At 38.3% G+C, this 23,989-nt stretch overlaps 2 protein-coding genes across 4 annotated transcripts in view; one reads left to right on the forward strand and one right to left on the reverse strand.

The window, feature by feature from the left end:
- Pigf (phosphatidylinositol glycan anchor biosynthesis, class F) overlaps nt 1-15,393 on the reverse strand; it is a 33,248-nt gene extending 17,855 nt beyond the window's left edge. The window contains exons 1-4 of one of the 3 annotated variants that reach the window (XR_262076.2): nt 15,270-15,393; nt 12,563-12,811; nt 11,358-11,449; nt 9,918-10,034 (exon numbers count right to left, since the gene is read on the reverse strand). Coding sequence is in view for 2 of the 3 variants with exons in the window: in XM_005390976.2 (XP_005391033.1) it covers nt 9,918-10,034; nt 11,358-11,449; nt 12,563-12,790 (437 nt within the window). In the remaining variant the exon portion in view is untranslated. Of the gene's footprint in view, nt 1-9,917; nt 10,035-11,357; nt 11,450-12,562; nt 12,812-14,987; nt 15,201-15,269 lie in introns of those variants that run through there. The other 2 variants (XM_005390976.2, XM_005390977.2) reach the window with 2 other exon arrangements.
- A 104-nt stretch (nt 15,394-15,497) lies between these two features.
- Nucleotides 15,498-23,270, forward strand: Cript (cysteine-rich PDZ-binding protein). Its single transcript, XM_013517589.1, has 5 exons — nt 15,498-15,623; nt 18,312-18,377; nt 19,187-19,241; nt 22,701-22,804; nt 23,074-23,270. The coding sequence occupies exons 1-5, from the start codon at nt 15,608-15,610 to the stop codon at nt 23,136-23,138; spliced, it is 306 nt and encodes a 101-aa protein (XP_013373043.1). The 5' UTR covers nt 15,498-15,607; the 3' UTR covers nt 23,139-23,270.
- The last annotated feature ends 719 nt before the right edge of the window (nt 23,271-23,989 follow it).

A 23,989-nucleotide genomic window follows, 5' to 3' on the forward strand; every position in this document is an offset into this window, starting at 1 on the left:
CTGGCACTCCGTTGGTAGGACTACTTACACAGGTGTTTACACATTCTTCTAATCAGAAGTTTGTTTTGACAGCACCTCTCAACTTATTTTGATCCCTGAATTCTACTCCAGTAATCTAGCTGACAGAAAACCTTGCACAAGTATACAAAACTATATGGCACAAAGATGTTCCTAACACTTTTTATAACCATTAGAATCTGATAACAATATTCAAGTAGAAAAAATGCTTAAATAAATCATGATACACAGAATATTGGTAACAAACAACCATTCAACATCTCAGTCCTGATGATGAGAATGAATCATGGAGATCCCATTCGTTTGCTGATGATTAGTTTAGGAAGAACAAAGAAGAGAAGCTGCTGTCACCTCCCTCCCAGTCTAAGAGCAGGAACCAGGAGAACGTAAGCACTGCCACATCCCTTCTGTATCTGGGACCATGCGACACATTACCTCACAGGATCAGTTTTGTCAGTATTCCAACAGTATCTGCTGAGATTTTGTGTTACTTAAAGATATACCAACTAAGTATACTGTGCTACAGGGAGATTATGTACACATACACTAACGAAGATGTTTGTAGTATTAGTGGAAAAAACAAAGTTATAAAGTAGTGACCAGTTTAATAATTGTTGTTTTAAATTTATATATATGTTACTCATATAGGCAAAATTGGAGGAATATATACAATCTGTTTGTAATCATTGCTTCTTTAATAGGAATATCACAATCTTAAGCTTTCTATATTTTATTTAAATTTTTAATTTAAGATATATAAACATTTACATATTTGTATTACATATAGTAAAAGTACATATATACACACGTATTTTGTAATAAAAAAATGATCATGATACAAAGAAATGAAGCAAGTAAATTCTATTAAATTATCTAATTTCTTATAGTACTGACATTGGTTTATTCCCATTTTATCGATTTCCATCATAAAGCCACATAAGCTCTATAGTTATTGACCAATCTTGTCATTATACATAGGCTGAAAACAATAAATGGCCTGCCATTCTACCGTTCTGTGAATAAATTTAAGTAACAAATAATGTTACAGATCAATCTTTATGATAATGAGGTGCAAGCACCTATCCAAATTGTTTGACTCCACTAAAATGCAGTGTGTCAAATATAATTGAAATAGGCCATTTTGAGTGCATCCCGTATGCCAGACACTGTATCAGGAACCTTCAGACAGGTAATAGTAAACACCTGTGGCTTAGGTAGCTCCCATGAAAACAGTGTTTGTATAAATGGGTTTGAGCATTTCATCTGAAAGAGATACCGCACAACTCCTCCTAGTGGCTAAAGATATTTTATACAGTTCTAATACAAAATTTTCCCTTCCCCACTGAAGAATATTAAAATCAATGCCTTTTTGCTATTGACTTTTTGTGATCATATTCAGGTTAAATCAGCTGCCTTATTTCTTTTGAGGTTTTATTTTGTTTTGACAGTCTCATAATGCTGCCCATGCTGGTCTAGAACTTCTTAGCAAGCCCCCTATCTCAGCATGCCGTGTAGCTGAGACTTCAGGTACACACTACCACAGCTGGCTCTAAATTCCTACTGTTTATATGAATCAACCTTTGATCATCCACTACCTTTTTGCTGTATTTTTTAATATGAAATTTATTTCAATACAAAAATGACAAAAAAAGACTTATTGTCTTTGTCCATAAAAAAGACTTTTTCACCTTGGCAAAATCACCACAGAGGAAAACTCTCATAAAAAGTGTTGCTTAATTTTTATTTAAATTTTAATTGACCCCAATTTAAATTAATTGACCCTTTTCCTACAAGATTCTCAAGCACAAACTTTTTTGTTTTCAGTCTTCATATAATTACCAACTGTTCAATATTAATTTTTCTACAAATGTGCAAATACATTAAAAATGAATATAAGGTCATTTCCCTGAAAAATAGTATAAAACATTTATATTGATTCAACACTGAGTAAGATATACCAATTCAAAATTGGCCCGCTCACACTAAATATCCAACTCATATTTCAATACTGTAATACTAAAAGGACCAGCTTTAAATTCTTAAAAAACAAAAGGAAGTACTGTGTTTTATACACTTAAATATAGGATGAATCTTTTTTTTTTTTTTTTTTTTTGGTTTTTCTCTGGTACCGGGAACCGAACTCATGACCTTGCGCTTGCCAGGCAGGTGCTTTGCCACTGAGCTAAATCCCCAGCCCCAGGATTCTAAAATTTCTAATCAATACTTTAAGTAATTAAGTAATTTTAAATACTTAGAACTATAAGAACTTCAAATTAGAACTTTAATTTCTGTTCTAAATCATTCTTAAGAAAAAGTATGTATTATCTATTTTGTACAACTTCTTTAAGTAATAATAGAATTCTTTGAAGTTAAAGTTGTAATTCATACTAACTGCATATTGGGACAATTAATCAGGTTTCATAGATACTTCACATTTCACTACAGAACCATCAGATCTTCAAATTTTTTACATTTTTCCATAAAAGTGAACATTTACAAAGGCCAATTTTAAGGTTACACAAACTAACCTGTCAACTTAATTATTTTCTAGCTCATTCAAATTTGACACGCTTTCGGTATTAAACTTCATGTGATAAAAATACTAGGAAGAAACTGAACTCTCACATGTGTGGGAGAAGCATGAAGATTTAAGATCTCCTCTCATGACAAAGTTCAAATAAACTTCACGCTAAGGGCCACGGATATAACTCAGCGGCAAAGCGCCTGCCTGGCAAGCATGAAGTCCTGAGTTCAGTTCCCGGTACCAAAAAAAAAACCTTCAGGCTAAACAAACTGAAAAACATCACTCCTTCGCTGGTTGTCTGCACTGTATTCCTGGTCTGTTATGTGAACAGGGCTGAAGTGCTGAGCAACTGCTTTCTGACTTCGCTCATTATCCTATTCAGTTTGACAATAACCCTGCAAAATGTGTGTTAGTTTTATTCTAGTTGTATTACACATGAAGATCTATGAGTAGCTTGTCTAAGATCACTTGGCCACTGAGAAGTGTCGCTGTCGATTACTGGAATCTTCAATATGGTACGTCACGTGATCAGATCAGTGATGGCAAGCCTCCAAACTGCAACCCAATACCCACTTACTTATTGCCTAGTGCCAACAATGCAATTAAACCTCAATATTGTGATTTTAGTGCAGAAGAAACAACTCAACCATTAACATCTTTTGTCCTAAAAGAAAAACCAAACCACATGTGTACCATAGGTTCGTCACCACTGATGTACATTCAAGTCCCAACCTATTGGTTATTGGCTATCTCTTGTCAGTTTTCCAGTGTCTTCATGTAGAAAATGGTGAAAATAGGGGTATTTCATTGGATTACTCCAAGAAATGTCATAAAATGCATGAAAATGCTTCAAAAGTTACTAAAATTTTTTTATCACTATTTCATGTCATGTCCTACATGATATTAATGAAGTGTTTTGTATTACAAATTGGTTATTACTGGGATTGTCCTCTAGCTAATGAACTGTTCTTGGATTGTATGACATAAATTTTACAGGATCAACTTCTGCAATCTTGTGAAGTTTAAGTAGCATCAGAGAAATTAGCTCCTTCTTCTGCAGAGCCTGAGACTGAACCCAAGGAGCGCTGAGCTACATTCCCATCACTTTTTTAGCCCAACCTGAACTTGAACTCAAACCGTTTGCTTCAGGCTCCCATGTAGCTGACATTACAGACATGTATCTCCATGCCTGGCCTTTCAGCTTAATATTGGCCTAACTTTTAATAGTCAAGTAGAAAATTAAATACTGAAAAATCTAATATTATAATTTTCACTTTGATGAGGCAGATACATCGATATGTTTCCAATTTCAAAAGACAGCCAAGAGGACCCAGTGGAAGTCTCCATACTTTGTCTTTTAGTTTCTCAGATGTCTTCCCCAGAGCGAGACAAGTTTTATCAGTTTCTTATGTATTGTCCCAGAGATACATAGATACAATATATCTATTTCCCCTTGTCACTTTCTACATAAATAGCAGAATCCTATGTACATTTTTAAATCTTGCTTTTTTCTATTTTACATGGAATAAATGTGTGTGTGTGTGTATGTGTGTGTGTGTGTGTGTGTGTGTGTGTGTTTGCAGCTGCACGGTATTTCATAGTGTGGATTAAATGTAACTAACCAAATCCCTTTCTAAAGGACATTTAGGTTTTCAGTGGTAAAATGAGTATTGATCTTATGCATTCAAAATTTTGTAAAAGTGTGAGTATATCTACTGAATAAAACTCGAAGTGGAATTGCTGGGTCGAAGATGTACATCTGTAATATTTATAGGTGCTTCCCAATTGCTCTTTATACAGTTTGAACCAATATACCCTTCACAGTCTGAACGTCCCCATTGACTCTTGCTTATCCAAACCCTCCACTCTACAGTATTATTAAAACTTCCTAACCTTTGTCAATCTGCTAGCTAGAAAGTAGTATTTTCCTTCCAATAACTTTTAGTTTTACTTCTGTTATAGACCTTCTGAGAAGAGACACAGTGCTCACTAACAGGTATGAAGACACGATGACGACAAATCTGAGATGATTCAAAGGCAACTTATATAACAAACAAGCAAGCAAAAAGACCCCGCCAGGAGAAAGTACGATACAGTGCAGCCTAAAAGTAGAAATAGAGTCAAAACAGACTCAGAAACATGTACACATGTTAAATGCGTAAGTTACTATGAGAAACTAGGAAAGGTTTCTCTGTTTCCCTTGAAGTTTTATCATTTACTTTTTAAAATTTGAACGACTACTGCAATGGAGCAGTCATATGCAAAAGAATGAAGGTGGACCCTTACCTCAGAACATTAGGAACTTACCGTCAGTCCTATCGTAAGGCTTGTTTTGAAGTTTCATATTTGTTCCAATTTCATATACACAGGAACAATATGAGCAATATCACCCGTGAGAAACACTAAGTATAAACACCAAAAACTGCACCCATCTATACCAGATGGCACTGGGATACATAAAACAGTGTGCCCCTCGAACATCTAACACAGCCATCATGTGTGGCACAGGCATAACATACAGGGAAACAGAAAAGAACTGAGAGGCCACAAATAAAATCAACTGATTTTTGACAAGGGTACCAAGACCATTCAACGGGAAAAATAGCCACAACTGGTCTTGGAACCACCGAGCAGTCATATGCAAAAGAATGAAGGTGGACCCTTACCTGAAAACATATACAAAAACTCACACAAAATGAATCAAAAACCTGAATGTACGAGCTAAACTTTTAGAAGAAAACAGAAATAATCTTCATGACCTTGGATTTAGTAATGAATTCCTAAATGCAGAAGCAACAAAAGAAAAAAAAAGAAAAAATTGGACTTCATCAAAATTAAAACATTTTGTGTTTTAAAGGTAACTATTAAGAAAGTGAAAAGACAGCTTATAGAATGACAGAAAATATTTGCAAACCACGTATCTGATAAAGGGGCTATAGCTAGCATATATAAAGAACTACAACTCAATAATAAAAAGAAATAGCCCAATAAAAAAATAAGCAAAGAATGTGGAGACACACTTCTCCAATGAAAATATACAATGGCCAATAAATACATAAAAGATTTTTGACATTAGTCACAGGGGAAACACAAATAAAAAACATGATAGGATGAAACTTCCCACAAGGATAGTGAAAACCCAAAAGTCAGATAAAAAGTATTGTTGAGGACTCTCAAATGATGTTACAACAATGGTGCGGCCACTCTGGAAAAGTCTGGATTAAACATGGAGTTACCATAGTGACCCAGCCTAGAACTATTCTTAAACAAAAACATATGTCTACACAAAGACCTGCAAACAAATGTTTACAGCAACTTACTCATAATAATCAAAACATAGAAAGAAACCAGATGTCGATGAACTAATGAATGAGTAAATAAAATAAGGTATACAATAACATACAATGGAATGTTATTCAGCCATAAAAAGAATACATGCTATAATATGAATGACCCTTGAAAGCATTACAGTAAGTGAAAGAAATCAGTCACAAAACCTATACACTGTATGATTCCAAGTATATGAAATATCTAGGATAGGTAACCCCAAAGAAACCATAAGAAGAGCCGGGTGTAGTGGTGCACACCTGTAATCCCAGTACTCGGGAGGCTGAGGAAGGAGGATCATTGTGAGTTTGAGATCAGCCTGGGCTACAAAGTGAGCTCAAGACCAGCCTGAACTGCATAGCGAGACCCTGTCTCAAAAAGAACCCCCGCACCAAAAGAAGAAAAAGAAACCATAGAAGATTAGTGGTTGCTTGAGGGTTGCAGGGAGAAGTCGATAAGGAAGTGATAACCTAAACCAGTGGTGGTGAACCTATGGCACGTGTTGTTTTACTTTTAAAACAAAAGATGTTAATGTAGTAGATGTTCTTCCTAAACTAAAACCTCAGTAATCAGGTTCAACTGTGATGTTGGCACTTTGTAATAAATAACTGGGTTTTGAGTTGCAGTTTGGGCACCCGTCTCTAAAACGTTCACTATTACTGACATAAAGGATATAGCACTTCTTTTTAAAGTGATGAAGGGGTAACTCACTCGGGCCTTCCTTTTGTCCCTCTCTTGGACAGCTTTCTTTCCCTCAAATATACTCTGCTCTTAATCTCCATTGTTCCTAAAATTCATTCTTCAATTTTAGAGAACACGAACTCATCCCAGATATCATTCAGGTTGGGAGTTTTTATTTTCCTGTATCATTTTGGAGTTCCCCACCGGGATCCTTGGACAGAAATGTAAAGCTATACACCTACCCAAGATGAAAACGCCTGGTATTTATTAAGAGCCTTTAGATAGACCCTCTGGAGAGTATCTCTGACTGCCGATCAACAACTATGACCCCTTTCAGCATGAAGAAGCCAGAGCGGTCAACGCCCGTTACTTCCTCACGGCAGTTCACGTTACTTCTTCCGAGAGGGCAATGTTATAGGCAGCTGAGTTAGAAATATTATAGGCAGTCAGACAGGGCCAGGCCCTCAAAGGAGCCAACATGAAAGATGCGTATTTGCTGTGGGCCATACCTCAAGACAAAGGACTAAACAAATGCACTCACACACCTCCCTAGGGATGGACATCAGGGATTGCTATTCTAAATAGGCAGCCATCACCTTGAAGAGTCCCTGACCCAACCCCTTACAGGAAAAGCCCCTGTTCTGTATTCATGCCCTCTCTCGTACCCATCTGATCCCAATTTAATCAATTTTACCTGAACAATTCTTATTGGCTGATCACAATTTTGTCCATTTTTCCCCTACCTTGGACCCACCTCACCTCATGGTTTTGCTCTATAAAAGTCCCCAGGAAAGACAGAGTCTTGGGCAACCCACTCGGGACCCCTTCTGTCCCTCTCTTGGACAGAAGCTTTCTTTCCCTCAATAAATATGATAGGTTTTTCCAGTGCAGACAGAAGTAAAGCAGAATAAAATGCCTTTATTGTGGGTGTGGAGAAGACCACAAGGAAGACAGACATGGATCTTTGGAGGGCCTGTCATGGCATCAAAGGTTAAACAGCCCCAAGCTGGAGGCAGGGTTTAGGAGGTGGACCACCTGACATGGCAGACCAGGATTGAGCAGGAGCATGGGAAAAGGAAACAGGATATTACAAAAAGGGAAGTAGGAAGTTGTAATTTGACTCAGAGGAAGAGAGGTGGGGCTTAGCACATGACCTCTAGTGGCCAGCGCCATACTGGCTTGGTGCCATACTGGCTCAATGCCACAGCACACGACCTCCCGCGCCATATTGGCAGGATGCCAGAGTGACTTGGTAGGAATTACAGTGAGGCGAAAACCCATCAAAATAGAGTCTGCTTTTAAAAAAATAAATAAATAAAAAAGCAATGAAAATTCTGAAATTTTAAAATTGACTCTGGTGATAAGTCTATGAATATACTAAAACCCATTAAAATTATACCCTTCAAGTAAGTGATGTGTAAAGTATATGAATTATATCCCAATACTAGTAGAGTATTTAAAAAAAAAAAAAAACAACAGGGCCAGCACTTAGGAGACTAAAGCAGAAGGATCGCAAGTCTGAGACCCACCTGGACAACTTAGTGAAACCTTCCCTCAAAATAAAGGACTAGCGGGGCAGGGATATAGCTCAGTGCCATAAGTGCCTGCCTGGCAAGCGCAAGGTCCTGAGTTCGATTCCTGGTACCAAAAAATAAAATAAAATAAAGGGCTAGGGATGTGTCAGTGTGAAACCTTGTCACTGAGTTCAAGCCCCAGTACTATAACAACAACAAAAAAACTAGTCTGCCTGTGTTGTCTGGGTTAGCCTTAAACTCCTGGGCTCAAGTGATTCTCTACCTCAGCCTCCCAAATGTTTGGGACTACAGGCATGCACCGCTTAGCTTCAATATGCCTAGCTTCAATACTTCTTTTAAAAAACCACCTCTACCTACCTCAGTTTACTGAGTATCATAAGCCAGTGCAAAGCCATCCATCCATATCTGATGTTAACTTTTGGTCAGATTTTTAACAATCATCCTTCAAAATGCACAAGAGTAACTCATAAGAGACAACTCTTCCCTTATCTACTTCCAAAAGCAAAGTACAAGTCTTTTCATAGGAAAAAAGCCGTATTTAATGTAATATTTATAGGTTTTAACCAAATAATATGTGTAAAATTGTGCTACCTTTTTTTGTTTGTGATGCCTTAGGTTGAACCTAAGGCCTCATGTATGCTAGCAAACACTCCACCATGGATGTACACCACCCACGCTTTTTATTTTGAGATGGGTCTTGCTAAATTGACCAATCTGGCTTCAAACTGGCCTCAGCCTCTGAAGTAACCAGGATTACAGGGAAAAAGTCAGTAGTTTTTGCAGTCAAGTTACCCAACATGATCCTCTACTCTCCTTGGGTCTATTTGTTTCCTTCCAAATCCCACAAAGATACCAAGTTCATGTAAGTTTCCATGATTTCATTCATTTCTTTTCTGATCCAAGTCTATTACAGATCACTCTCCTCTCTAGTTCTACTCTTTACTGATCCCCTACTCCTCTCAGTTTCTACAGCACAGATTGTTGGATTCCTACAATTTCAGTCTCATACTGTTTGTTCATTCCCTTTTTATTCCTTGAACATACGAGGTCTTCAGGGGAAAAAAATCTTCCTAATATTTTGGAATACACGTAGAGCTTAGCATAATGCAGAGCTCAGAGTAAGTGCTCAAGAAGCTTTTACTGCGGGGTGATGAATAAGCAGAATTTTGAGCACTAAATTATTTTCTGGTTTTCTTAGTTAGAATTCAACCATTTCCAGTATATATCATTGCAAAACGGGCTGGGGATATAGCTCAGCGGCAAAGCGCCTGCCTGGCAAGCACAAGGTCCTGAGTTCAATTCCCAGTACCAAAAAAAGAAAAGATGAATTTACCATTACAAAGCCTCTGAAGCAGCTAAAATTTTAACTTGGTTATGCTGAAAATATATATAGCTGGTAAGCTAAGGAAATCTTGTAAAACTTGCACTCTAATATCTTACCATGACAAAGGCTAAATAAGAAATTATTGTCGTTGCACAAAACATTCTTAGATTATGGACTCCATTTCTACATTATGAAATGGATGTGAGCAATTTTATTTGTAGCACTTTCTTGTGGTGCCACATTATCCCAGTAGCTTTCAAAGCTTTATTTTGGTTGAAGACACTGTTTTTCTTTTTCAAACAAAAGGCTAAGTAGAATTCTATCACATAGGAATAAGCAGAGCTAATTTTGCTAACATGGAGGGTGCAGCCTGTATTTCTCTGTCTGCTTAAGTTCCTCTCAAGCTGTCCATTCTTTGTCCCCATTCATTACATACACTGATCCCTTTTGACATCTGTGAGAATTATACAAACGACTAATATCAATATAATACAAAATTAAAACTTACCCATTTTTACTGAAAACTCTCAGCCATGCTTTGAGGTTTGGTCCTAACAGACATAAACAAGGTACAGTAGTAAAAGTAGACAAAATAACTGCAAATAAAAATGTTTCCAACACCAACCTAGAAAGAAAAAACTTTATTAATGTTTTAAAAACATGTTAAAGGTACATACACATGCTTTACTATAAAAATACTTTGTTATACTTTACTTTAAAAGACTATGTACATCCCACAAAAATGATTATAAATGATTTTACTACTGAAATACAAATTTTAAAAGCCAATGCAGCAAATATCTGTTAGTGATCAATTTCAGAAATGTTAAAAACCCTGACATACTAAGATTTCCAATGCAAGCAACCTAATCCTAACTAGTTTTTCTGAACAGTCTCTGGAACTTTCTCTACAGCCAGTAGTTCAACATTTAACTGATTTTAGAACTACCTGGAGAGCCTAAACAAGAGATTGGAAGCCTCTTCCCCTAAAATTTCTGGGTGAAGCCCGAGAAGTTGCATTTGCTAAAATGTTGACACTACCAGAGCAGTGGCACATGCCTAAAATCCCAGTTAATCAGAAAGCTGAGGCAGCAGGATCGTAACTTAGCCAAGGCAATACAGAGCCTGCTGGAAGGAAGAAAGGAAGGAAGGAAGGAGATGCTGAGAACTTTTGCTTTTTCATTGGGAGAACTATTGTTTTTTCTTTTATTCTACTCTAAGATGATTAGATAGAAATTATTATTTCCCACAATAAAGGTCTTCTCCTCTGTCTAGAAAAGAATAACCCGTTGGTTTAATATACGTATATACAATTATATATAAATATACATATGTAACTATACATAGCTTACTCTCTATATATATGTATACATATTTCACTCATTTTGCCATGATCACTATAATAGTTAACAATATGCTAAACTGTAAGAGTTTCCCGAAATAAACAATTACATAAAAAATACACACAGATTTAGTTTCCACTAATTTGAACTTGGTCAGTTTTTTAAGAAGTATTGAGTTAAATTTTACCTATGAACATCTTAATTAACTATCTGAACACAGGGCTCTATTGACTTTCCTTAGGATCACATGTACTTCAGAATCACATTTACAAAGAACTGATACGCTAATTAGAACCAACTTAAACGTATCATGGTAGTAAGTTCCCTCAGAAGTTCTAAAGCCACATCCTGGTTAATATAGTATAGTTTCTCATCTTCCCTTCCTCTTCCCAACACACAGTTGGGTAGCAGAAGGCTGGGTAATAGGAGCATTTAATAAATTAAATTATTCGCGTTTTTTTTAAAAACGATAACAGTGCTAAATTGCTACCCTACTCTGACCCATTAATTAAACCCAGCATGGCTGTTCCCTAATTGCCAACAGAGTTAGCAGGTTGTTTAGTAAATGACTATTTTAAAATCTGAAGCAAAAACTTCAAACTTACTCAACTAGTGGTGCTCCATACAGAACAAAAACCACATGAAGGGAGAAACAAGACACAAGGAAGTAGATACAGCATTTCAAAAATCTGGTTACCTGGAAGAGAAATAAATCATTTGAAGACTGAAGAGAAGGGCAATACATTCTTCCATTTTATCTACAAATACAGCCTGTTCCCATATGTGTGAAACAGCTGACTGCTCTTCGGTGGGGAGCCTCAAGTCAAACCACAAAGCTTATGCGCAGTCACACACGGCTCTCATTACATCTGTAAGAAAGCCCCAAAGGCAAATATCACCCACACCTGTATTCTACCGACCTAACCAACGTGAGAATGAAAAGATTTCCATTTCTAAATGTATTATTTCATTCATCAATATTTGTGAAATATTTATTGCTGACAGAATATTAAGATACAAAGAAGTGTTATCATGTATCATTACACATGAAATGTCTCAGAAAATGAGGGATACTTTTTTTTTCATTTTAAACTCCTGGGCAAACTGCACTGGAAAAGCAAAATCTCAAAAATTTTCCACATCACATTCACATTACTGTATGAACCATATGAAAAAAAGATCTGAATATCTCCTAATAGGCTCGTGTGTGGGACTTACTAGATTTGAGTCTTAAGATAAAATTATAAAACATATGTTAAGCTTTTAAAAGCACAAAGCAGTAACAGAGAGCTTATACACAGTATGGAACGTGAGGACTTCTTAATTTAAAGTAATAATCTCACATTACAGTACAGTGAATAAAACTGATTCTAATATCTGAAAAGTTTTAACTGCTTAGTCAGGAAGGCCGTGTTTAAAATACGTCACCACAGTGACTAATTTTGTAATTTCTGAAAAACTCACTATCTTTCAGAAATGCAAAAATAAAATAAACTCAAGGTCTTCCAAAGTAAGGTTTAAAAATAGATGGCCACAGGTATTTATCTTCAATGATGACATAAAACAATGATTATACAGGTTGAATTACTACACTATCCGTGGAAAAAGTCGTAATTTCAGAATTAATGCATGGCAAGGATGCATCAAACACTGGGCCAATGGACAGCAAGTAACAGGCTACTGTCTGAAAAAAAAAATCACATACCCTTTGCACATTATAAATAACCTGAGGACTTGAATAATACCTATTCTTCCATTAAAAGAAGCACCACCTCCACCCAAAAGTTGGTTATTAAGTAGTAATCCTTACCTTATGTGATAATGAACTTCTTTTAGAAGATGTATTTGGCTTTGGTACTAAATATAACACAAGATTGATTGAAATTACAAAAAGAGAACAGATGCACAACCATGTCAAGTGCGTGTCCAATATTGAGAAATTCTCCAGGAAGAACGATGGCAGAAGGACACTTAGAATCACTGAAAAGATGCATAGAAAATGAGCATATAGTAGTGTCTTGATATCAGTTTCTTTCATGGTGTTTTTATGGTTGGCTGTCTAAAGAAAAACAAAGAAAAGAAAAACACATAACAATGACTTTCCCATTGTCCTAAGTACTTAAATTTCTAAAAATAAGCCATCAGCTAAAGTCTACTTTCTATAGTAAATTTGTTTCAAAATATCCCGTATTACATTGGTGTGGTACAAATATCTCTCAGAACCTAAAAAACAAAAAACTACTAATTTCTTAAATATTTGTAAAGACTTTCTGCCAAAAGGTCATGCATTAGGAATAATTAAGCAATTCGTTTTACTTTTTTTGGTCAAAATCGTAAGAGTGGAAATCAATTGCCTGGGTTAAATGGTCTTCCCATTTGGAAATATAACCTATGCAGTCCAGATACCCCATGAGCACATTTTGGTTAAATTGTTGGTGTTTTCTATTCCTAACATCATAGTTTACATTCTCCACAAAATACCAAGTACACACTTAATAATCAAATGGGGATTACGGCAATGAAGAGTTCGACGGCCGTTATGTTACTCTGTGGGTTTCCAATGTTCCAGAAATCGAGATCGTCTGACTGCGTTCATCTGCTATCACTGTTAAAAGCCAGGCCACCTCAAGAGGAACTGCCCTAAGAGGCCCCATGGGCCATGCCCTGGATGCAAAGGTGACCACTGGAGATCGGTCTGCCCTCTGAAGCAGAGGCCCCAGAGCTCAGACCCATGCTACCAGTTAGTCCAACAGGAATGAGAGGGCTTGGGGCATTCTCTGCCTTCTCCCTCTGGCCAGACTGTCATCTCCATAGAGGAGTCCTGGGTAATCATGACTATGGAGGAAAAAGAAAACAGCCTGCTGCTAGACACAGGTGCAAGTCTCTCAGTCCTTCTTTTCAGTCCTGGCCTTCCTTCCAGCCGTCACACCTCAGTGACAGGGGTCACTGGTAAGAAGGTAATATGCTATATTTGACAACCCTTAGGCTGTAACTACTTGTTAGATCCTTCCTGCGTATCTCTGTCTTCCTGAGAAACCACTTTGAAGATACCACCATGTATTACAGCAGCCATTGATATTTTCCTACTAATCTATCCATAATTCTGTAATGTTTGTATTGTTCCTATCTTATTTCGTAAATGGATGCATGTTTATTATTATGTGTTTCCTACAACAACCGCTGAGAATAGTTAATGATTATTCAATAGGTCACTCATGTATAGCTCTATTTATTTTCTTTAGAAGCCACTTTGAAGCTACCAAAGTATAGTACAACAAGTATTGATAATCTCCTACCACTTTTGTCTGTAACTCACCATTATTTGTCTGTTTTCCTGAGAAACTATCTTGTAGATAACAATATGTAAAACAATAACCATGGATAATTTCCTACCACTTTAATTCCGTAAGCCCCCCCTATTATTATGTTATCCTTCTTTTACTCTTTAAAAAAAAAAAAGAAAGAAAGAAAGAAAGAAATCGAGATGTCTGCTGCAGGTACTAAATTCCCATCAAAAGTAGAACACGAGTAGAAGGAAAAAAATTGTCTCTAAACTACGCATATTATATTTCAATTACCTAACAGAGAGCTTATACATTGTATTGACTAACGTTAAGTAACGACTTTACGACTTTATTAAAGTAATAGTTCACGTTACACCGTGGTGCGACAGTGCACACACACAGAGTTGGAGGAGGAGGCACCCAGTGAAAGAAGAAAGGGTGAATATGCGCGTTGTCCTGACTGCCTTCATTTAATTCACGATCATTTTTCAGAAGCAAACACTTTACCGACAAGGAAACAGGACGAACAAGCTAAGAGGCACATCCAAGGCCCCACGCGCTAAACCCTTCCCCAAGTCCAGCCTCTTTAATCTGAAGGCAGACTCCACGGTCGGGAAGAGAACGGATGTAAAAGGGACAAAGGAAAAGGTTCGCGCAGATTCTCCACTCCCCATTTCAGGTGGGGCGTGGGGGGCCGGAATCCATGCTCGCAAGAGAATCGCAAGTGCCGTCAGCACGGGAACCTAACAGTGAGCGAGCGAGCGGCACCCAAACTCAAAGGCTGGCTGCGCGAAGCAGAAGCGCGCGGGTCCTCGGAGCCGGCACTGTCACAGCCCGCGCCGCCCCGACAGCGGCGGTCACCGGAGCTGGCCCGGGTCCGCAGGCCCAGGAGGGGGACGCCGCCCCGCGGGGCTGCCGCCTCCGGACCACTCGGGGTCGCTCGGGCCCTACCCCAGCCTCAGGCTCAGCTGGCCGGCGACGAGCAACCAGCGCGGGGGCACAAAGAGCGCACACGCTCTGGACACGACGGGGAGGCTGCGAGTCAGCGAGCCACACTCAGGTGCCAGGCAGGCTTCGGGGCAGCGCCCGGGTCACGCCCGACGGGTGGCGCTCACGGCCGAGGGACGCCGGCCAGCCAGAGCATGGAGGCTCGCGGTCACTCCGGCAGTTGGCCGGCTGGCGTGCACCCACCCAGGCGAGCCCAGCGTGCCAGGGGTTTCCAGCGGGGCTTACCTAACTCTCCCGCCCGCGGAAGGGAAGGAGGAGCTACAGCCTCCCACCATCAGGTGCGATGGGCTGCCTTGGCCTTCGCGCAGGCGCAGGCTCTGGGGGCGGGGACCCACAGCCGTACAGCCAATCACAGAAGGGAAAGGGCGGGCCCACAGGGCAACCCCGCCTACCCGCGCGCGTTCATTCCTCCCGCGGCTTTGCAGGTGAGAGATAGGCGGGAACGGAAGACTCAGAGGCCGGAAGCGGGCTGACGTAGGCGGAAGAGGAACCGTGTTCTCCTAGAGTGTTGATGTTTTCAAGCTGCCGGAGCTTCTGCGGCTGAGGGAACAGTCGGGGGAAGGATGGTGTGCGAAAAATGTGAGTTAAGAGCTCGTTTATGTGGGAGGAGGCTGGGAGTACTTAACTAGATCTCGGGAACTTGGCCCTGTGTGACTTTCCTTCAGGTCTCTGATTCCAGCCTTTGTCCCCCTACCCTGCCCTGTGATCATTCTTGCGCCTCGCCAGTAACCGTGTAGACCTATGTATTTTGTGTTCGGAATGATCTCAGTTCTGTCCCTTGTGGTCTATTTCCTTGGCGGCCCCCTAACTCCAGATCTCAATTACAGCAGCCTCTTAGCTGGCTCCCTCAGGCTTCAAATGAATTCTCGAAATCATTTTGTTATCATCTAGAGTTGTCAGATACAAAATCAATAAAAAATCTGGACTCTCAGTTGAATTTTAATTTCAAATGAACAGCGGATAATTTTTCAGCACCGTATGTCCCGTGCAATATTTGAGGCTTGACTTTGTTTGCTCTTCCTTAATACTGTGTAAGTGCCTCCTCCTATGCAATGTTTAGTGCATAATTGACTAAAAACAGTATTAGTTTCTGAAGTTTAAATTTAGGTGGGCATCTGTATTTTACCTGGCAGTGCTAAGCCACCATGCCATCTAATGTCTAGTAAACTCTGGGCATGAATGCCTAGAGCGCTGGGACGGGAGTGTGGGAAAGTCTCACCGTCTCAAAAGCCTATTTAGGCGTTCCTGGCTTTTAGTACAGACTTTCCTTCCTACAGTTAGCACCCAGTAAGTCTAAAGCAAACTCTTGAGATTTCTAGAAAGTGTTTAATTTTTTAAACCTCCCAAGCTGTTTATATGGTTAAAATCAGCTTTCATATCGCCAGGTCGTCTTTCTCCAGCTAGACGTATCTGAGCCTTCTGTGAGGAGGTTTCAACTTCTCTTACTATCCTAACTATTGCTTAGTGAGCAGGATCCATTTTGCTTATAACCCTTCTGCAGATAAAGCTTTGGACACAGACACCCATGGATTTAATCAGAACTCCTAGGTAAAAGAATGTGTATGAACAAGCTACTTAATATTTCTTGGCCCCTATTTTCTCATCTGAAAAATGAGAATAATACATAATTCGTGGAGTTTTGTGAAATTTAAATGAATTTAATGTAGATAATGTCTAGTATAAAAGTGCCTTAGTGTATACTCAAAAGCTGATTATTTCTACCCTGGCCTCCCCCAGTATGTGACCTTTGGACTTAAACTCTGCTCCAGTCTGTGTGGGGAAGAGTGCAACTAATACCTCCCTCTTTGTAGGGTATGTGCCGTATACCATAGTTGTCTTACATTCAGCTTTAAAAAAAAACAGTGAGTTTAGTTCATACACCATACAATTCACTCAATTGAAAAGTACAGTTCAGTGGTTTTTGAAAGATTCACAGGTGCTTTGCAACCATGACCACAATCAATTTTAGAACATTTTCATCACTCAAAAGACACATTATGCTTTTTGTCATTGACATCCCTTAACTCTACTCTGTCCTTAAACAGTTATTTTGGGTTTTGTGTGTTTCATTAAATGTAGTTTAAATGTCTTTAGCCTATACATCTTCCCTGATGTCTTTTAGGTTATACAGTTCTTACCTGTGTAAATTTGTAGAGGTCTTTTGGTTTTGTTTTTGTTGTTGTTGGTTTTGTTTTACAAGTGCGTATATTTTAACTTTAGAAGGCTAAAATTCTGCCTGGTTTCACCTGATGTTTGTAATTCTTTCTATATTATAATCGGAATTCTTTTTATATTATAATTCTTTTATATTATTACTTTGTCCCAAGGAAAACTGAGGGTACAGAGAAGTCCCAACATACATAAAAATTTTGAGTATCCAAGATTCAATATGATATTAAAATACATACACTTGGTTCTGGAACATGATGTGTGTCATTAGTGGTCATTGCCTCTTCTACGTTTTACTTCTCTGCTCTTCTGAAAATCTGACCTTTAAATATTTTTAATCTCCAATCTGTCATCTCCTTGCACTCAGCCTATAAATAAGCTGAGATGTCATTCAGGCATAAGGCTGCAGTCTGAGGCCACTATCTTAGTTCTCCCTTTCCCTGTATCGTAAACTGTTTTAAAGACTCGGTTATGTGTGTCACTTCCAGAAGTTCATCAGTGATCTCCTAATCGCTAAGGTCAGGATTTTTCTTTTGGTCTTACTTTATTCTGAATCTATCTGACTGTCTTGGAAGTACATGGCTTCAACATATCCTTAGCAGTCACCTCCCAAAAGTGCGCACACGCAAACACACACACACAAGTTTATGTACAGCCGCACCTTCTTTAGATATCTCCTAAGACCCACCTACGGAACCCAAGTTATGGACTACTTTTAGAGAAATTAATGAACTTATGTGTAATCTCCCTAAAATCTTTTTCTGATTTATGGTTTTATTTTTCTGAAGACTTTCTATAGTGGTTTATATTATTATAGATGCTTAGTAAATGTTTGTGGAATGAACAGATTATCAAATTTGTTTAAAGCATTAACAGTGAAAGCCTATCGTAAACCATCTTACTCTACAGATTGTACTGAAGGTCGTTTAATCATTGTGCCACCTTAAATATCTGGAGTCTCAGTTCACTGGCCCTTACGTCAGCATTAACAAGCCTCTACTGCAGTATGACTGCTGATACCATTCTGAACCTCAAGTATGAGATAGTGTATTTATTATACTAAATCATACCTCTCTTTTTTCTGTCTTGTTATAACAGGTGAAAAGAAACTTGGTACTGTTATTACACCGGACACATGGAAAGATGGTGCGAGAAATACCACAGGTATTTTTCCTTTTCTAGTAAATAGAAATTGAATCAGACACTTAGTGAGAATACTGTTTTCGCTTTTACATTTTTTATAAAATGCAGTTATGTGTTCAATTTATTTCATGTATTAAACACTAAAAAATACTGGATCCCCCAATGATTTAATATTTTCTGCTTAGTTCTCTCAGTTACATGTATGGGTCCCTAATATAGTAGGCAGGAGATAACAAAATTAATGAATGATTTTCAAGTGATGAGTGCATTTCAGTATTTGACTAAGCTCTTAATGTTCTATTTAATGTCCCCTCCTCACCTGATTTTTTTTTTGTACTGGAAATCGAACTCACAACCTTGTGCTTGCCAGGCAGGTCCTGTGCCGCTGAGCTATATCCCTGACCTTCCTCACCTGACTTACATTTTTGAACAAATCTAAACTGCTTTCACCCTCACTAACATTAAATACGTATAGTACGTTTTCAAAAGGAAGGAAAGGAATTACTTTCTTATAATCAAAGTCTATGACACCAAGATAAAGGCTTCTAGATTTTATAGTAGAGAAAATATGGACCCATTGCTAAAGTATTGATTTGAATCTGAGACCTAAAATGATTACATTTTATGAAAATTTTCATTTCCCTAGTAAATAATTGTTTTAAGTAGTACCTTAAGAACTTGTTTATTAAATGAAGATTTTAAAAATTTAGATATAGGATATTCTATTGGTAGGCAATCAAAGTATGAACTTTTAACTAATTGCTAGATAGTGGATGTTATGTTAAATACACAGAAGTAACTCACGAAAATATATGTATATTTTGATATAGAAAGTGGTGGGAGAAAACTGAACGAAAATAAAGCCTTGACTTCAAAAAAAGCAAGGTAAGTATGAGCATCCATTAGAACAGTAGTAACTTTCTAGTCCTTTTTAAATAGTGAAGGCTGCTGGAGAGAGTTTGTTGTGCATCATTCCATTGTGATGAAACTAGAGTTAGGTAGTTCCTAGCACCCAGAGGCAGGCTGTTATAACTTGGTAGTTCCCTTTGTTGTTCTTTGCTGTTTCAACATATGAAGATATTAATACTAATTTTTTATGTGATTTTTTTTTTTTTTTTTACCAGAAAGCATGACTTTTATTTTACCTGTTTCTTAGTTGTTCTACAAATCAAAGACAACAGTGAGAAAATCATACATAAGTTTTAGAGTCAGTCCTAAATTGGAATCTAGATTCTGTCCCTTTTAAACCTGGTTACCATAAGCAAATTAAACCAGTTTCTTAACCTTTCTGAACTTCGCGTTTTCACCTGAGAATGGGCAGTAAAAATTCTCCTATCTTAAAGACAATTCTTGACACCATGCTAGCCAGTCCTAAGAATTCCGTGAACCCTTGTCCGTGCTTCTTTTCACATCAGAAGTTAGCTAAAGCTTTAGCGAGACCCTTTCCCAGCATCCTTAAGTCCCGTTCTCTCCTTCAGTCACTCAGGTCATACTTACAGGCCAGAAAGTGCCCTTGTTAGGATCACAAGTGTCCTGTAAAGCTGATGGCCACGTCTTTATTCTTACCTTATTTCACCTCTACTAAGTCTTTTTGGCAAGCCTTTGTTCTCTTCCAAGATGCCCCGCTGTCCCGGTTTCCTCCCACCTCTGGCCATTCCTTCTCAATCCAGTGCCTCAAGACTCGATCCTAGACTTGGTTTTGTTTTGTTTTTAATAAACTCTCCTGAAGTATCTTTAGTCCATTGGCTTTAAATCAGAAGTACACCCTCCAAATCAGTAACGCTGATCTGACTTCTCCGAGCGCTAAACCTGTGTCTAATTGCTTATCTGACTTATCCTATTTGATGTCTAAAAGCAATGCCTTTTTTCCTTCAGTCTTCTCATTAGAGCAAGTGGCACCACCATCCAATCCAGTTGTTGAAGGCTAGAAGCTACTCGTTCTTCTCTTTCCCCCACTTCCCATATTCATCAACAACGGCCTCTTTGGATCTACCTTTATAAAAGTATAACAAGTCCACCTGTTTCTGCCCATTTCATTATTACCCTGCCATAAACCACTGTTATTTCTTAGTTTGTACAGAAATAATTTCTAGCGATTTCCCTTTTTCTTTTGTCTATTGTCTCATAGCAACCAGATCGGTATATTAAAAGGTCATGTAGTTCCTTTCCTTCAAACCATCCCGTGGGGCAGAAGTGTATCTCTGGTAAAGCTCCTGCCTAGAGTACACAAGGCTTGGATTCAGCCCCCAGCACCAGGAAAAACATAAGTAAAACCAAAACCCTCCAGTGGTTTTCTTTTCCTGACAGAATAGAATCTAAGCCATATACATGTTCTACAAGGTCTCCATGAAAGAACATCTCTTTCTGTTCGACGTATTATACCACACTCTGCTCATTCATTGTGTACCATCCTCGTTAGAGATGTCAGGCCCACTCGTGACTGAAGAGATTTGTGCTGACTGGCCCCTCCCAGGCTACCGCCTCAGTGTCACCTCCCCAAATAAGAGTCCCTAACCAACACTTGAGCAAATCTTTTCTCTTTCCTCTTGCCTCCATATTCTGTGTGGATTTTCTCTACCACGTACTGCTGTCTGGAAAAACTTGCTTTTTTATTAGGTTGTCTGCTTCCTTATTTGTTGTCTGTCTCTTCCTACTAGCCTGTCAGTTTGGTAAGGGTAGGGCCTTCGCTGACGTATTTATCTCTGATATTTAGAACAGTAACTGGCAGAGTAGGCGCTCAGATATTTGCTAAATGAATAAATACCTATATGTGACATCATCTCAAGTACGATAAATAATAACATTAATAAAGCTTTTCTATATGTAGTGCCTAGTACATAGTAGATGCTTATTAAATAATGGATGTAAAATAGCACAGTAGACTCAGTCTTCAGTACAGCATTATGCTGTATATTGTGGACTGACTTACTGATGTCTTCTAACACCACTCAGTTTTTATTAACTAAGTTAGTATTTGTAAGCAGATTGTACAGTTTTAAGTATTTGCAATCCTTTTATGCTACCAAACTTACTATGATATTATTAAAAAGTAGCTATTACTTTTGGATATTCTAAATATCTCACTTTGGAAAGTATACCTGTACAATACAATACATTCAGCACATCTGTTGAATCTACAATACATTATTTATGATATGCATCCTTAAGAAAAAAAGCTTTTGCCAGTTAATTGATTTTAGAGATTAAATTTTACATCTTAGAATGATAAAATATGGTTTTAAGAAAAAGGAATCTCCAAGGGGCTGGGGATTTAGCTCAGCGGCACAGGGCCTGCCCAGCAACTGCAAGGTCGTGAGTTCAATCCCCAGTACCAGAAAAAAACCAAAAAAAAAAAAAGAAAAGAAAAAGGAATCCCCTGACATACAGGCCCAAACAAATTGAGCTCATTGAAAAGAATAGTCACTGTCTTCTGTTGTAGGGAGTAAAAGGATATTCTTTGGGTTTGGTCAAGTTAATCTTTGACAGTGATTAATTTGACCAAACTCAAAGCTGTTTCTTTTACCCCAAGAGAGGACAGCAGGCCTAGGACTCTACGTGAGAGTATTACGAAGCTCATTTTGTGGTTAGGGAAGCAGTTATAAATCAGAGTGTTATTACCAAGTTCGGGAGAAATAGTTCTTCTAAAATCGTTTGTCATTCTAGTCACTATGTGATGACATTTTTATGTTTTAGAAACCCCATTAGCCAAAAGGATTGAAAATGGCAGTTAAAGTAGGAAACCATTAAAAGGTGCACACCTCTTGCTTTATTTTAAATTACGTAGTTGTAGATGGCTTCGTCCATCATTTGGTATTGAGGCACAAGATCTTTCGAGTATGAGTGATAGATGAATGTTCAGTGTCATTTTCCTCATGTAATTTATAACCGGGCTGTAGATTTTTCCTGTCTCTAGAGTGGAGCAAAAACTGACCCTTGCAAAGTATGGAGTCATTCCACTTAGTTTTCAACACTTTTCTTAACCATATCTAATTCAGTAGCATTTTTAATGGTTCACACTTCTCTGGTCATCCTAAAGCTGTCAATTTCTACGGACTCAGTCACTCCTTTGTAGTCGTATTTCATCAGTTCTCCTAATTTTATATCACACAAATAGAGTAACAAACGCAAGGGACGGGAACAGGTTTGGGAAGAGAGAACTGACACTGTAAGAGTGGAGCACAGAAGCAGCAGAGGCGTGTGGGCATAGTGGACAGTAGCCAGCCGGAGACGGCTGCCTGTCAGTTGTGGAATTTGAGAGATGAAGTGGTGAGCGTGGCTTTAATTGTGGGTGCTGTGTAAGTGAAGTTTTCATGTGGTTTACATTCTTTCTTTTAAAAAATCCAGATTTGATCCCTATGGAAAGAACAAGTTCTCCACTTGCAGGATCTGTAAAAGTTCTGTGCACCAGCCAGGTTCTCATTACTGCCAGGGCTGTGCTTACAAAAAAGGTAAGTTTCTTTTCGTGCCATTTTTCTATTACCCGCCCTAATTTATTGGCTGCTGATTTAGATAACAAAAAAGTAGTAGCCTTTTGTAAAATTTACTAGTGCTGTAAAACACTTTTTTCAAAGTAGAACTTAAAACATGTTCATAATAAAAGTGTATTTTTTTTCTCATGTCTGGTACTGTTCAGTAATACTTTAAGCTTCAGAGTTGACATCAATAATCCGAACCATGGATACTAGATTTTGATTGTTCACATGTTCTCTTGTTTCAGGCATCTGTGCGATGTGTGGAAAAAAGGTTTTGGACACCAAAAACTACAAGCAAACGTCTGTCTAGATGTACTGAAGAAATTTCTGGCTTTGTATAATTTCGCTTTGTGCTTTGAATTTTCAAGGCATAATGTAGATGTTTGACTTGCGGAGTAATCTGTTTCAAGACAGGTGATTAAATTTAAACCAGGGCAGTTGATCCTCGTTCCTTCTTTCCTTTGTTTTTGAGACAGGATCTCCCTATGTAGTTCAGGCTGGCCTCGAACTCGCAGTGATCCTGCTTCAGTGTCCCGAGTGCCACAGGCACGCCTCATTCTTTCGTATGCTCTCAATACTTTCTCTTTTTTTCTTTTTTTGTCTTTTTGAAACAGGGTCTCACTATGCAGTTCAGGCTGGGCTTGAACTCCCTTTGTAGCCAGGCTAGCCTTTAACTCACAGTGAGCCTCCTGCCTCAGCCTCCCGAGTGTTGGAATTACGGGCGTGCACCATCATGCCCAGCTTTCTCAAAAAATCATGCATAACATAACTACTCTTTTTGTTTTAAATGATTGTTTTCCTTACAAGCGTTTCATTGAAATAGAATAAGTAGCAAATTTAATGAAAAACATTTGAGTTTTCTGTGCACTTTTTGACATTCAGTGATTCTTATCACCTTCATTTATTTTATTTATAGTATTGAAAGAATGAGGGAATTGTTGATAATTTGTTCTGAACTTGGTATGTGGACTTAGAATTCTTCCTGCATTCCCTTGTTGGAGGCATAGTTCTTTGAATCAGCCATCCCTTAATTAATCGCAGTTTCCTAAGATATAATGATTAAGGCCATCATAACTGAATGGTCCCTTATAATTAGTCTGGGACCCAAGTCAAAGACAAGTTCGATTTGTGATTTATTATAAGTTTGTTTTTGAAGCCAAA

The sequence above is a fragment of the Chinchilla lanigera genome, unplaced genomic scaffold, assembly GCF_000276665.1.
Source record: "Chinchilla lanigera isolate Chin_1 unplaced genomic scaffold, ChiLan1.0 scaffold00040, whole genome shotgun sequence".
NCBI classification, from domain to species: domain Eukaryota; kingdom Metazoa; phylum Chordata; class Mammalia; order Rodentia; family Chinchillidae; genus Chinchilla; species Chinchilla lanigera.

Excerpts from the sequence above, each read along its gene's own strand:
- Cript (XM_013517589.1), top strand. Across the intron at positions 19,242-22,700 it reads TTGACTTCAAAAAAAGCAAG|ATTTGATCCCTATGGAAAGA; the intron begins GTAAGTATGAGC and ends TAAAAAATCCAG. Across the intron at positions 22,805-23,073 it reads GGGCTGTGCTTACAAAAAAG|GCATCTGTGCGATGTGTGGA; the intron begins GTAAGTTTCTTT and ends CTCTTGTTTCAG.